This window comes from Etheostoma cragini, chromosome 11 (genome assembly GCF_013103735.1).
Source record: "Etheostoma cragini isolate CJK2018 chromosome 11, CSU_Ecrag_1.0, whole genome shotgun sequence".
In the NCBI taxonomy this organism is placed as follows: domain Eukaryota; kingdom Metazoa; phylum Chordata; class Actinopteri; order Perciformes; family Percidae; genus Etheostoma; species Etheostoma cragini.
The window spans coordinates 25,900,993-25,916,582 of record NC_048417.1 but is presented as its reverse complement, the minus strand read 5'-3'; the positions used below and the strand labels follow the sequence as shown (position 1 = coordinate 25,916,582).

General features: G+C 40.4%; 1 protein-coding gene across 4 annotated transcripts; it reads right to left on the bottom strand.

The window, feature by feature from the left end:
• Positions 1–1,262: 1,262 nt before the first annotated feature.
• Positions 1,263–15,558, bottom strand: ccdc93 (coiled-coil domain containing 93). Of its 4 annotated transcripts, none has more exons than XM_034885157.1 (25): positions 15,292–15,558; positions 14,705–14,818; positions 13,867–13,961; positions 13,334–13,445; positions 12,609–12,707; positions 11,693–11,749; positions 11,511–11,611; positions 11,005–11,022; positions 10,653–10,689; positions 9,281–9,379; positions 8,325–8,375; positions 7,876–7,962; positions 6,872–6,988; positions 6,066–6,128; positions 5,581–5,654; positions 4,928–5,009; positions 4,676–4,750; positions 4,426–4,497; positions 3,640–3,748; positions 3,453–3,535; positions 3,257–3,294; positions 3,052–3,136; positions 2,663–2,776; positions 2,051–2,124; positions 1,263–1,936 (listed from the first exon to the last, which is right to left on the bottom strand). In XM_034885157.1, exons 1-24 carry the CDS (start codon positions 15,511–15,513, stop codon positions 2,068–2,070), a joined length of 2,061 nt encoding a protein of 686 aa, XP_034741048.1. In that variant the 5' UTR covers positions 15,514–15,558; the 3' UTR covers positions 1,263–1,936; positions 2,051–2,067. The 4 variants fall into 4 exon arrangements, with proteins under 4 accessions (XP_034741048.1, XP_034741047.1, XP_034741049.1 ...); XM_034885158.1 differs by having other exon boundaries at positions 1,264–1,601; XM_034885156.1 differs by having other exon boundaries at positions 1,263–2,124.
• Between the last annotated feature and the right edge of the window lie 32 nt (positions 15,559–15,590).

Here is a 15,590-nt window from a genome sequence, read left to right as displayed (position 1 = left end):
TATTCATGTTTATTACTGCATGGACTCCTCGCTTAGTGTGCTGGAGACCTTCTACAGGGTCTAAACTGGAAGGCAACCAAGACCAGCAGGGCGCTTTTGGATTTAGTCGATAGTGGACTTTGGGATGAAGAAAGAAGGGACTACGCTCCCCTAATATCAACGGGTCCTCTGTGGAGAGGGTGGACTGCTTCCCCTAAGGGATTTCTACTTGTGCACCATTTAGAGCATCCTGACGGGGAACATCACCGCCTGTCTGCCTGGTATGGAAACAGCACCAAACAGGACCACAAGGCCCTGCAGAGACTGGTTTGTTTGTCTGAAGACACAATAAGCAAGGCTCTACCCTGCCTAAAGGATATTTATACCCGGCACTACTACTAAAATAAAGATTCAAACCCCCTGGGTAACAGCCTTTTCTTCCTGGTACCATGCCAGCACCAAGAAGTTTAGTAAGAGCTTCTTCCCTCAGCTCACTAGGATCCTAAATGACTAAAGACTTTCTATTTATTGTTACACTGCTTGAAGGAACTGACGGTATGGGTTATATAATGTAATGTGACAAATGCATTGATCGGACGTGTTTCCAGGTGTTGGGGAGCACTCTTGCATGTGTGAAATCAGTTGTATAAAGCAATTTGTGTCTCCAGAGGGAGCTTTGTAAAGTCTGAATAAAAGTGAAGTTGGTTGAGTCAGTTTGGGCTGAGGCGAGAGAGCTCCCCGTTGCTCCTCTGCTGCAGGCTGGAGGTTCCAGGATACATTAGCCACTAATAGCATAAAAACCCCAAATCTCCAACAGAGGTGTTGACAGTTGAATTGCCTCGTGGCAATTTGGGCACTTTTGACAAGGAAGAAAAATGTATTTTAATTAAAAAAACGCAATATCTCTAAAGTCTACATTGATTTTGATCTATTTTTTTAAACTGCCCATCTCGAGTCTTACACTGTTATTGAAGTACAATGCTACTGTACATCTGAGGATTATTCTTTTGGCTTTTAAGGATTATATACAATACAACTGAAAGCTCCAAAGCAGCTACTAAAGAGTCTTTGATTGGTATTCCTGGTCAATGTGTGGGAACAGAAGTTTACTTGGCCGCCTTGTGCATTTGCAACAGAGATTTTAAATGCTTTGTGAAACACAGGATGTTTCCTCCACATATTCATCTTGTGACTTCGAAAAACAGCCTGGTGACTTCTGATAGTACGCTGTTTTTAATCAGCACACAGTGTCTGACAGAACACATCCTATCTCAAGTGAGTAACACCAAAGGCATTTAAATCCTGTTATTTATTAAATAATGGTTGTACATAGTCATTGGAAGGTGACAAAAGGCAAATCTAAGACATGAGGTGAATTCCATTTCAGAGGCACATAAGAACCCCACCATTGGCAATGATCTTAACAAGAACCTGAAGAGTTATGTGCAAAGCAGCACAGGGAATCTTCACACAGCACTTTTTATAATGAAATTAAGCACTTAAGTTCCTTAAAATCCTGTGAGGTAAGATCAGCAAACACAAATAGTGGGTATCTCGTCTGTTGCGGCCCCACTTTATGATCAACATGAAGACATGGATGGATCTTTTAGTGCCTAGTACAGCTATAAAAGGTAAATGTTAGTTGAGGTATGATTAGATTTAACCTATCAGATATTAGATGTTATTATTATTAACAATATCATATTGTTCATTTAGAAATACAACACTTTTTAAGAAATGGGCTGACTAGATTCTAAGAAAGTGTCTGGTAATTTGTGAACATTGTGGCGAAGGTTATGCCAAAAATATGCGAAAAAACCTAAGAACCTATTTTGAATTGACCAATTAAAGGCAATTCGGTTTTTCAGTCAGCTGGATTTGGCACATACAAAGAGCACAGTGTGAATGTAATGTCCAGTACTCCTCTCACAGGGTTTAAGATGCAAGTCCCAAGTGTTGGTTTACAACCTTATTAGCCACATGGAGAAATGACGTGGAATGGTAAATCATACCCCAATCATTATCTGTAATAACGATAATATATTTCATTTAAATAAAAAAGACAGCTAACCAAGAGTAATGCCAGGACTAAGAGGCTCCTTTCGCTCTCAGTTTGGACATCAGCATCTCGTTCTTCCGACACTCCTAGAGACAAAACAAATATAAATTCATCATTGGTGTACATCAACATAATCTGGCATGCATGGGGCTTTATCTCAGGTTAACAAATAAAAGATGCTTTTAAAATTGATTGGTTGCATTCTTCTTTTATTATAAACATTCTTGTCAACAGTCCCTCCCTGTAAACAGCGACACCTCTCCTGTCCTTCATCTATAACTAATGAAGCACAAGCTGATACATTGTTTTTCTGTGTGCATTCATGTCCCATGTTACTAACTTTGCTTCTTCCTTGGAGTCGTCGTTCTTTCTCGCTTCAGATTTCCTTGGATTGCGATGGCACCTGGATTATGTTTGCAGCTGCTGCCGTGGTCTTGCTCAACGCCTTGCTACGCCCTGCACTGCTGCTATTATTAGTCATGTTCTAATATCCTTGTTGTTACTATAAATGCCACTGTTCATCATGACAATCCATTATTAGTCATATATATTTCTATCTCTCTCGCTCTCTCTGACAACTTCTGTTATAATTTGCCACTCAAAATAAAATTGAATTTTTCTCACCTCTTTAAAGTCCTTGACAGTTTTGAAGTAAAGCCTCTGCTTGTCAAGCAGCTCCAGGTACTCATCGTTCAGCTGGTCCCTCCTCATTTTGTTTTCCTGCTTCTTCTTCTCCATCTGGAAAAGCAGAGGAGCAGGAAGCCTACGTCACATAAATGCTACGGCAGCTTGTGTTGCCCTTTACAACTTGGCCTGAATAATTTTGCTCCATTGTGCTGCGACAGCTGTGTCGTTGTGTGACGGCACATTTCTCGCTCTGTTCTGTTCAGCAATGTCATCATGTTCCCACATCTCAGCATTTAACTTGGTAATTACAGTGTTATCATAACCATAGAAATAATAGCCACTCTATAAATTAAATAAATCCCAAGTTGTACCAAGCGGAGTTCTACCTTGATGCGACTCTGTTTGATTCCCTCCACTATTTGCTCCATCTGTCTGAGGAACTGCTCCTTGGTTGCTGAAGACGACATGGCCCTGGACAACAGTACAGCAGCTTAGAGCGTATTCAACAAAACAAAGCTAAGAAACCCACTGACAGTCTCTACGATACCATCGCATCAAATACAAACAACACACGCGTGTAGTTTTACTTACTGTTGGAAGTTGTCGTGAATGGAATTCAGCAAATTCACCTAGAGAAGTTCAAGCACATTTTGTTGTTATTAACATTACATGTAACATCATTACTGGACAGATGTGCTAAAATTAAAATCTAAATTCAAAAAGAACTTGGTAATATATTGGTAACTATTTTCTGTGATGCAAAGAACTGGCCACTGTTGTTCCTTACCTCTTTCTCCAGATAAACCTTCTTGTCATCTAACGTGTTATACAGTGTGAAGAACTGCTTGGTCTCTTTATGTGTTGCAGAAACTGAAAGGCACAAAATAAATAGCAGAGATTTAATCACTTTGTTTCTGTTTTTTGAGATGTTTAGCACAAACCCTGGTTGGACCAGATTTTGAGGAAGAACCCACCTTGGCTGTAGAGTTCGATGAATCTCTTTTGGTACTGGGTCAGTTCAGCCCGGCTCGGCACCTCATCGATCTTCCTCTGCAGGATGGCAATCTCACGGTTCTTCCGAGCCTGAAAAGAGAGAAAGAAGGTCCTGAGTGATTCATCTCATAGAGGAGAGGGTTTTAAATTCCAATGCTTATTTCATGTGTCACACATGATAATATTGATCAAGGTACTGTAATAATCCAGAGAGCCTTCAATTCAGTAGAGTTTTCATTGCGGATTTTGGTTAATAATAGTCTGTTTACGCCTAACCGATGGCAGAGGAAGTATCCTTAGCAGCACAAATCATTTAAAAACACTATCTAACAATAAATGTTGATTAATGTGGTCTTTTTTTTTATAGAATTTTAATCTGCAGGTACAGTAAGTAACTGATGTTAATGGAACAAAAAAAAAAACACACTTCCCTCCGAAATATAGCGGGGCAGAAGCATTATGTAATGTTGTGAACAGAATCATTTTGCATAATACTTGCAAGTCATTATCTCCGTGTGGCGCGTGCACACACACACCCACCCACACACACTGAATTTAAAGCAATAATAACAACCACCGAGGCTAATCTGCAAATATACAAACAAACCAGTAAAAGACACCGTGAATAGGCTGTGTATTTGTTGGATTATTTTCAGTACTCTCAAATTGTCTCATTGTTATCTGTATCTGCTGCTGTGACCTCAGTCCAGACAGATCACTCCATTTCCATCTAATCTTGGTTATGTTACAGTATGTGAAGTAGTCACCATGAGCAAACGGATCTTCTGTAGTTTCTCTCTGTCTGAGGTGTGCTGTTTGTCTATCAGCTGGTTCCTCTCCTAAGAAAAGAAGAGGAGATAAGTGCATTTTTAGCAAACTGTGAGGAAGGCAGGTTTATAAGGGAAGGAAGTCTTTATGAATGCTTTTACTGTTGGGTTTTATAGTGTATAAGACAACGCTAAAATACAACATGTATTAGATAGGGAATATAGAATATAATTCTAACTAAATATGGACCTTCTCCTCCTCTGTATCCTGTCCTGATGCCGCCTTCAACTCCTCGATGTTCTGCTGCAGACGGACCATCTCTTCCTGGACGCACATTAAAAAGAAAAGGTATACTAATTTACTGTTGGGCAGGATGTATGTTCTGTAAAAAAAAAAAACAGCATCAACTGAATGTAGAATCCCTGTGTGTGTGTCACACGGAGAAAGCGGACGTGAGGGACAAGTGCCTCCCTGTACTGTTGTATGTGTTCAGGTACTCACTCTGCAGTGTGTGCGGAACTCCTGCTCCTGCTGCTTCAAGTTCTCGTTCATTGTCACCAGAACCCTCAGCTGCTCAAGCAAGCTGTTCAACACAACAAAACTGTATTAGATGGACTGTCCCATCATTTAAAGATCATAGGTTTCATGCTGAAAGTTTCCATGAGGGTAAGAACTCTTGGGCTAAAGAGCTACAGAGTTTTTATTGTAATTTTATTACATTAAAACGTTTTGATATGTTTTGCATTACACATTTTTGGCTTTTTGGCAACACATTCCTGGGTTCTGCTAAAGCACAATTACTGTTAATCACTGGTTTGTGTAAGGACAATCTGAACTATATCAGAGTGTTGTATTAGAAGGCACTTCCAAACCCAATTCCATTGAAGTTGTTGTGTAAAATGTAAATAAAAACAGAATAAAAGGATTTGCAAATCCTTTTCATCATATATTTAACGGAATACACTACAAAGACAAGATATTTATTGTTCCAACTAATAAACTTTCCAGGTTCTTAAAGTACTGAAAAAACAAGCAGGCCGCTTTTGGGGTTAGGAGGAACTATTGTCCCTCAGTGACACAAATCGCTGAGGGAGGTTCATTGTGTCATGAGGATTAAATCACAAAAAGAAGTCAAATTACTCTCCACCACTTACCTGCTGTCAGCCTGCTCCTCTATCTCGCCTAAAGACTTCAGCTCTTTCAACAGCTTCTCAGAATGCTCTGTTGCCTGGGAAAATACACAAAGGCCTGTTGGAATTCTTGTTTACCCCTTTTTCCATCTTACAAAATGTTTCTGATGTTTGGTTTTTTAACACACACACACACACACACACACACACACACACACACACACACACACACACACACACACACACACACACACACACACACACACACACACACACACACACACACACACACACACACACACACACACACACACACACACACACACACACACACACACACACACACACACACACACACACACACACACACACACACACACACACACACACACACACACACACAATACGTACGCATGTATCAATTGTTCCATGTGTCTGCCAATATCATACTAGCAAACAGATGCTTACAAATCTCTCAGTTGGTTGCAGGTATTTCAGCCTTGACGTACCTCAATCAGATTTCTTTTGGCATCGTCACAGCCGGTTCTCATCTCTGCATGCTTGGCTTGTAGCTGTCAGACAAAATAAATTCTTGTTACCGATAGTTATGACACCTTCCTGGATCATTGCTTTATGGTCATTTAACGGTTTCAGCACTAAAGATAGTTTGGCTTTTTGAAGTGGGGCTGTATGAGATACTTCTCCATAGTCAGTGTATTAGCTACATGTACAGTAAATGCCGGCCAGCACGCCCCAAATATGGAGAAGCAGGCAGGAGTACCGACACAACCTGAGCAATGTATACAGTATATATAAATATACTGTATTTTAAATATATAGCATGTTTGTTTCTAAGATTACTGTATAGGTTTTACACTTCACAGGATCACAGTGGCTCTGGTTGGACTAATTGTTTGACACAGTGTACATAAAAATTTGGGGAACTACACACAACAGCAAGCATGTTTGGTATAGTAAAGGCAATGCCTTTATGCCTGAGTAAATGAAGCCCCAATTAAGAAAACTGCTTAAAAAACAATATTAATACTACCGGTAAAATCACAGAGTCCGGTACAACCCCACTCTGTGCGGTAAAACTGAGGTTAGTGCTCCTATTTAAGTTCATGTTCTGCTTGTTGTTGGGTAAACAGTTGATAAACACACTTAGAGAAGATTTGGATTGCTATTTTTTCTCAATTCTTATCATTTTAGCACTGGTTGTCCTTCGGGGCTGATTAAAACCTCAAAAATTCCAATATGCAGGAAAAACCTGGTTGTGTATTGAGTGGACAGTCTAAGGCAGTGAACAGCTGACCTCTTCCAGTTGTTTAGTCTTCTGCTGGATCAGTTTGTTGAGTGAGGCCACCGCCCTGCGATGTTTCTGCAGCGGCCCGTAGCGCTCTGAGCGCTCCTCTGACGAGATCTCCGACTGCTGCAGGGACACACGGGAGATACATTTTTTTAGAACAAGAGCATGCTAAAGCACAAAAGTTTTTAAGTGCTGGGCCGTCACAGGCTGCTTGATTAGCTGGGCTGTCTGAAATGTCTGAAGCAGTAACCTACACATATGGGATTTATACCTCTCAATGTTATGTTTCCCTTTACCTGTTGCGACAAAAAGACTTAAAATTAAGAAAAAATAAGCTCTTAAAATGTTTGTTTTTTCCACCAAAGTGCTTAGTTTCATTGAGATCAGGGTGTCTCAATTCTTCCTTACACAACAGTCTTAAAAAGCACAGAGATTGAACTAATATTTAAAATAAGTTGTTGATCCCCAGCAGTGTCTGAACATGCTCTCTACTGTCTATCACATTGCTGTTCTCTGGCTGGTTAGCTGCAGAAAACAGTATTTCTTCTGCCCCTTCAAGCAAAAATGATGTACTGGACTATATATAAGAAATTCCGTTTGAAAAAGTGGGGGTTGTCTTTTATTTGAGGGCTAGTAAATGATGTTTTTAGGAGATCAGATATTCTTTTTAAATGGAAAGAGACAGAACTTTGACTGAATCATCGGTCAAGCTGTCAAGAATTCCCACTGTCACAGATTAGGAGCTCAAAAAGACCAAAAAGGTATGTGAATAAGTGACTGATTGTGTGGGATTTACGTAATGCTTTGAATTATTTTGTGTTTCATCTTTATGAGAGAAAAGGCTTTTCGGATGAGGACTCTCTTCTCCTTTACTATTATCTTAATTTCACAACAGGAGACAAAAGCAGTGTCTTCACTTTTTTCAAAAAACAGTTGTTGGAAAAGCATATAATTAGGGTCATCTTACCGAGCTAATCGGTACATCATCATTATCACTGATTGTTGCTCACCTTCTCAGCATACTCAGATGCAATCTGTTTGATCTCCTCAGACTGCAGTCCCACTATCTGACCCACTGCACTTGCTGTTAGCTTCCCCTACACATGGAAAATGGAGAAAAAAAATAATTGCACAATTCACATATGGTTTAGCCATTTAGTTGTTTTGTTCAGAGTAAATGCATTGGTACAAAAAGATTCAGTTACCAGACCATAGAAATTGAGTTAAAAGAACAGAACCTTGACAGCTTATAGAACAAAATAACAATGTTGTAGACAGATAGAGCAATGCTAGGAAAATAAGCCATGAAAAAGGAACTAAAGGTTATTCATATTATTGTAGGGAGAAAGAGCTTCATGAGGTTTGAGTCCAGATAAGGAGAGGAGTAAAGTGGTGATTAATTTCTTAACATTCACAGATAAACAGAAAGAAAATGAGACAGAAAACAGGCTTTGTCCACCTCTTCATTTGCCATGGCAGCCATGCTGGTCATGAGGGTTTTGATTCGCATCTAAAAAGAAAAAAACAACCAGTTATTAAGGCGGGGAATTAAGAGTCTTAGAAACAGTGGGACATACACTGTGGAATACTTTGCCTCATGATTTGAGCAGCTGTAGATTTTTTTAAAAACCGCAAAAGATGCATCGTATTGGTTCTTTCTTCTTTCCCTTTCTTCATTCCTTCACTCCCTCCTTCTTTTCTCCCTTCTTTCCTTCCTTTAGGACAGTTTCAACAAAGTGGTTTTCTCACAAACTTGTAATAAATCAAATTAGTCATTTGTGGAGTTACACATACTGTATATATTAGGTAATAAACCAGGGTATGTGATTATTTGTACAAGATAAGCAACTACTTGTTCTTAAGATTATTAACTCTTTAGTTACTGTATGAATTCTCATTACTCAAATATGGCCACACACGCCCAACGTTCATGTTTTGCATGCCAATTCAATTCAATTTTATTTATAGCATCAAATCGTAAAGTTTATCTCAAGACACTTTACAGATAGAGAAGGTCTATACCACACTTTACAAATTACAAGGAACCAACATTTCTAGTAATTCCCCCCAGAGCATGCAACTAGTGCGACAGTGGCGAGAAAAAACTAATTTTAGGAAGACCCTAGGACAGACCCAGGCTCTTGGTAGGGGGTGTCTGGGGGGGGGTTGGTTGGAGGTGTGATAAATAGTGGCAGTAACCGTCACAACAAATAGAACTACAAATGGTAGTCGTAGTAGTTCATGTCAAGAAGACACTTAACTACAAAAAATATTTTCAATTCATAATATTCTCAATTTGTGATTTCACTACTTGTGGGTGTCTGTCTCATCCCATCCTATGCTTTTTGCTGCTATTTTCTGTATTTGTAATTTTTGCTTTCCATGTTTATTGCACTCACTGTATAATGTGCTCACCTCCTCCGCTGCCTGCAAGTCTTCTTCCTCGGACACTTCTGCCATTCCAGGGGGTGCTGCCTGAGAGCCAGTGGCCAGCGAAGCCTTCCTCTCGTCCACCTAGAGGAGGGAGACAGGATGCAGAAGCTGAAGAAGAAAAGCAGTAATAGACCACAAAGCAGCAAGCCACACTTCAATCTTCAAACATCTACTCTTGTCATTACTGTTAAAAGAGTACTCCACTGATTTAGCATTGCACTTATTTAACACTGTTGGACTCACAGTGAACACTTAAAAAATGTTGTCAAAACAATGCACTGATATTACCCATAACATAACCACTGACCAGTCACACACTTATGTCCCCTCAACTCTCATATCTACTTTAACCCTTGGAGAGCTATTTTGTTTTTTTAGGGGGGCAGGGGATCTTCAGGGGTAGACAGCAGGTCAACAGTAGATGTCACATAGAAGTGGTATACATTATCTGAAAGCAGGGAACCGGAAGATAAATTTGAGATGCAGCTCCGTGCAGGTTTTTCTAGTCACAAATCTGTAAAAAAACATTGTGTTTCGCTTAGGCGCCTATTCAAATTTTGAAAGTTTAGTGTATAGGAGGGCTTAGAACATTATGCTGAAAATGTATGATGACCATACTCATGCTCAGTTATATATCTTAAACAGTTGCGGCAATCTACAAAACAGGTTGATACCGTTTGATACCACTTAAGAACTGACAGAAATTATCAAAAAATGATTTGTGGTTGTAATGTTTCATGAGGCAGTGATTATCCTAAAGTTACAATAGCTCATTTTATAGAGTAAGGTCTCACTACAAGGAAAAGGGTACTATGGGGACTAACATCATCACACATGAATCAAATTGGGCTTAATTAACCCACAACAGTCTCAGCTTTCCAGTCATGTTTATGCAACACCAAGACCCAGCATGTAGAAATATTAAAATACATCATTTTGAGAATGGGCAAAAATAACAGAGTTCTATTGCAAGCAAAAAGATGCATGTTTTTTGCCCCAAACTGCATTAAGCATGAAGTGGGCATTTCTGCAACATGGATACCCATAGAACCCACTTACAGATATCTTGAGAGGTGAAAGGTTAAAAGACCCCTTTGAAAAATGGTCATGTCAGCTCTGGAGCCTCTAGGTGCAAACAGAGATGAGGAGTGGGCTACAGAGGTTTGGTAAGCTCACGTCACTTTAACTCCACCCCTCCAGATTTTTGACATAAAACATGTAGTCCCTTCTCTGTCATCAATGGAGGACATATATCTCGCTCTATACAGTTTGAGGCATTTAAAGGCTCTCTTCAAAACTCCCCGAGTGAAATGTAACTGGTACTTTGTAAAAGACAAATCATTGAACCACCTACCTTGTCTTGTTTGGACTGTTTGCTGAATCCATAACGTCTAGAGAGAGAAAAGAAGCCACACATAACTAAGGTGTGAAAATAAAGGAAGCCTCCCCCCCCCAAGATTTTTCAAATACACCATGCCACATTACAACATCAACACATCAAATGGCAGTCAACCAGCATAAGTAGTTTCAGCCTGTTCCGGACAGGATTGTCTGTTTTAATAAATACCAAAGTAGATCAAAGAAACACCACAGTTTGCATCCATCATGCCTAAAATATAGTATGTGAGAACATTCTCAAACTCAAAACACAGTGTTGTGAGTAGCTTGCAGAAAAGGTAAGCGCCTTACGTTAATACAGTACTTACATGAGGAAATGGGACATTCTAGTACAGAGGTGGGAATGAATAGATGGATAAAAACAATATGTCAGACAGATAAAAAAAACCTTAACATGTGTGGGTTAAAGACTACAACAACACTGGGGTTCAGGTAAGCAAGAAGGCAGAGACAGAGAAAATGTATCCTCATGAGAAAGAAAAAGAACATGTTACATGTTGTAGAACTGTGTTTTTCACGAGACCTTAATGCTCAAATTTAAATTATACTGGATTTATCTTTTACAAAAACCATGAGCTGTATTACAATCAGAAATACTGATAGAAACAGTGACTTAAAGCCACATGGACAACTTAGCGCCACCCAGGACTGGTTTAAAAAAAAAATACAAATAACCCAGAGTGTTTCCCCTCCCCCCCATACCAGAACAGATACATGATGTAGCCAGACTGTACTCCAGCACTGAGACAGTGCTGTGGAGATAAGTGCAATGCAAGACTACAGAGAAACACACACACCAGGTGTGAAATCCTACCTGCCATATTCCAGCAGAGTGGAGTGAACCCTTGACTCCTCATCCAGAAGCTCCCCTGCATCCCTTTGCCTCCTGTACTTCCTCTGGGGTTTGTACACTTCCTGTAAAATGCCACCGTGGTCATTTGGAGGACTAGGAATTAATATTCAGATGGTTGATGGCCTGATGGTTTAGCAACTCACCAGTACATCCAGAACTGCTCTCACAGCCTTGTCTTTCCTCTGGTGGAACTCTTCATCCTAGACCACAGGGTTTTATAGCACATGTCACCACCAGATCTTATTTAAGACAATTTAATGTATGTATACAGACTCACAATCACGGTAACAAATTCACTTTTTTTTTTCCACCTGTCACCTGAAAAATGACATGAAATTACATTCTGCACATTTTGGCCTATGGAGTGAATCAATATCTTGATCAATTACAGCACTTTATGCTGACTAAAATATTTTTGTCACGACCATCCATTTAATGAAAAGTACTTATCGAAATTATGGAAAAACATGGTTTGGTATTGTTCTACCCTTGGATAAGGGTATCTGAAAAACTAAAATCTTTTTGAGGATTTTGTTTGTTATATGTAGCTGTTAGTGTAGCTACACTGGTGACGCGACTTTTCAACAAGGAAGCTTGAGAAATGGAGGTCCATCCACCGCCCTCGCACTACACTGTCCCGTTCCGGTGCAGAATAGTCTGTTGTTCTCCTTCATGTTGCCCTCCAAAGTGCTCTGCAAGTAGCAGCTTCTTCTCAGCACTTTGTCCCTCTAGACTTAACATTGTTGAAGTGTGTCGCGCTGACAGTAACGTTAAGCTATTTTGTTGCCTCTTTAGCGAAATGCTTGGAGTAAATTTAAGCTGGCCTTTTATTGTGAAAGAGTAAAAACTTAAAGAAGCTAATTTTACTTTTATACTCTAAGTAAAATTGCAAGCCTTACTTTGTTACTTTAACTTGAATAAAGAAGTTAAATTAGTACTTCTTCTTTTACCAGAGTAAAAGGCATATCTTGACATGGCTTAAGTTGTCCATCATCTTGATGTCATTCCACCAACCACTACAACCAAGTTCTGACTATGTGACTGTTACTGTATGGTTACCTCTGGAAGGCTGTGGGTCTTCTGGAACTGAGAAATGGAGTAGGCTCTCACATAGTCACCCATCTCTTCCCTGGTCTCTATGGCTCGCTTCACTAGCCACTAGCAGGAAACACAACACACACCTGATCAGATGCAGGAATAAACCAGAAGATAACCTGTACAGTTACAGATTCTCTCAGCAAGGCGTGGGTACGCTGGCGCTCTTTATTTGCCATTTCTCCGTCTTCTCTAGCCCCCTGTGTTCCTTTTTGTTTAGGTTTGCTGTACCGCTACCTCTGGACAGCATCTCTCTACCTCTGGACAGCCTCTCAGCTGGTTCACGAAGCTGCTTGGGCTCCTGGACTGTAGCCTTGTTGTTTAGCTGCTAGCTAGCTGGCTGGCCTCACTCAACCTGTGCCGGCTAATCCTTGCTGCTACAGCGGCTCTCCTGATTGCCTACCTCTTTCTCACAGTCAACCTCCAGCAGATGCGGGCCGTGACCCAGATGCAAATCACAAACAAAGTCTTATCAACTGAAACCCTTTTCATTTAAATTAGACCGACAGATAGGATGCTTTTGTTTGATGGAAGCAGATGAAACAACAACTTTGAAGACTAATAACAGAAACCACATTAGATTACTTTGACTTTTGTCATTACTACAATTTCTAAATACTCTAAGCCATTTGATGCTAAATATTAATATATGAAGAGTCTGTGTCTCAGTTTAGGATGAATTCTCTCACCTGAATCACTGGAAAAATGTGGATAAAATCCAGCCCTTGGATTTGATGGGGCTCCAGGCGATGAGGACACTTCATCTTTGGTAGAACAGACACTATTTTCTCCGTCAGAGCTCTGCAAAGAAAAAGAAACACTCAACATGGATGAAGCAATATAAATATTATGGTTGCTGAAGCTTTAAATAGTAACTGCTGGGTTTTTCAACTAAAAAACAATTTCTTTGATTTTGGGTGCAATTGACTGATGGTTACAACAATCTTTGAACTTTGTCCAGTATTGAGCGAGAACAATGTGACCAGTTTGCTGCTCTTTCTGGCTGTAATGTAATCATATGGGGGCAAATGTGCATTGTCAATTTTGTCCACTAAATGTCCTGTTTTTGCCACTGATAAGTTCAGATTGTCTGACAACTTAAGGGAAATTCCCCAGGATCGGACCACTTCTCACAGCGCAATCTAGCATACTGTTTTAGATGAGATTTTTGACCAAAAACTTTGCCACACTTCAGAAACCATAAGCCGGCTGAAACACTCACATTTTCTGGCCAATGGTTGAGTTTTCTTGGAAAAGAAGATCCACATCAATGTCAAAGTTACATGTAGTGATGCACCAGGTCATACCACCGACCACCTGAGGAGAACAATATGATGAAACAAGCTGAGTGAGGTATAGATTTAGGCTGCATCTCTTAACCCTTATTTGATAGCTCCTCAACTCCTCGGTCCGTTGGCAGAAGCGGAACTTGTTCTATCCCTCCTCGTTGAAGGATAGCTCAAAGCTATTATTTCTGGCCCTAGGACCGGGCATTGAGGAAGGATCACCAAGGAGCCATGAGCGAGGGTACACGCTCATAACCCTTAAATTGCCTCCTAAAGTCCTCCACTTGCTTCACTTCCTTGCATCTTAGTCCCTCCCACCAAGGAGGCACAAGAGAGACGCAAGGAAATCATGGGAGGAGAGAGGCAAGGAGCCAATGTGTTTTCGAAGGATGAGATGTCCTTTCCTCTAAAGCATCACATGAATTTGTCAGCTGTATGGCCAGAGTTAGCAACTCCTTCAGCTGCAAGGCTTCTGGTAAGGGCTGCTCTTGTGTATCCTTGCCTATAGCACCTCAATGATGCAGCCAGAGTGGCCTTACCCGAAGCCGTTAAGCTGAAGGAGTTGCACCTCCAAAACAGCTGACATATTCATGTGACGCAGGAAAGGACTTCTCATCCCTCTAAAACACATTGCATCTCTCCCGTGCCTCTATAAATTCAAAGTTCAGCAATACTTGTATCTTATTCACCTCCCCTATTTAAATAAATCAGGGAGTTATCCCAAGAACATGATGGGAGCAGCATAGAGAGAGCACCAACAGGTTGTGTGTGTACCTTATCAAAAGGTGACAATCCTTTAATTCGTGCTCTGAAGTATCCTGCAGCCAGCAGGAGCTCCAGGATCTCCGCCAGCTTGACGCTCTGCTCCTCATCCTCTCGGGTTTCCACCTGGGAGCCAAACACACATCATCATCTACCGCTTTAGAAAACTAATCTCCAGCCAGCTGCTAAAGTGCTCTTGAGCAAGACACTGCATCGCACACAGCTGCAGAGGAGTTGTTGTGTTACTTAGATAGCTAAAGTAACGTTAATGTCTCCGGAAAGACGACAAATTACAACGTTAGTGCGTTATTGGGGATGATTTTCTGCCCTCGTGAAGTGGTTCGGAAACTCTCTTGAATTTACTATTGTTAACGGAGTTGGTGTTTTGTATTTTATAAGCTAACGTTATAGCTTTTGCGACCGTCAACTCAATTTACATACGTTACTTAGCACAGTAGCCTAAACGTTATGCTTTTGGTAAACTCCACCTCTTGCTAGCTAACTAGCCTCCAAGGCATCATAGTGGCATAACGTTATGCAGTTGGACAGTGAAAGCGTCTTATCTGTGTTGAGGAATTAATTGAAATGCTCAACGTTACCTGAATAAGATTGCCTTCCTGGTCATACTGGGCACCTATTTTAGAGCCAGTTCTCACTCTGTGGAAAACAGACGTAGCCGCCGCCATGATGAACTGAAGTAATGACGATGACAGATCACATGACTGTAACATATGACAGTTCGATATTTTTAATGCGGCGATACCGGTTAATATTATACATACATGGGCAAACGTTGCAAACAAAAAGACACGTTGTAACATTTAACATAACTATTTTGTTTATTTGAAACCATAGGCCTGGTATGTGTTTTAAAAGCGTGGTATCATGTAGTGGTATG

Bases quoted from the DNA above. Each gene is read 5' to 3' on its own strand.
- ccdc93 (XM_034885156.1), bottom strand. From the start codon at position 15,513: ATGTTACAACGTGTCTTTTTGTTTGCAACGTTTGCCCATGTATGTATA. The intron at 4,751-4,927 runs GTGAGTACCTGA...ATGTGCGTCCAG, and splicing joins AGTTCCGCACACACTGCAGA to GAAGAGATGGTCCGTCTGCA. The intron at 3,536-3,639 runs GTGGGTTCTTCC...TGTGCCTTTCAG, and splicing joins CATCGAACTCTACAGCCAAG to TTTCTGCAACACATAAAGAG.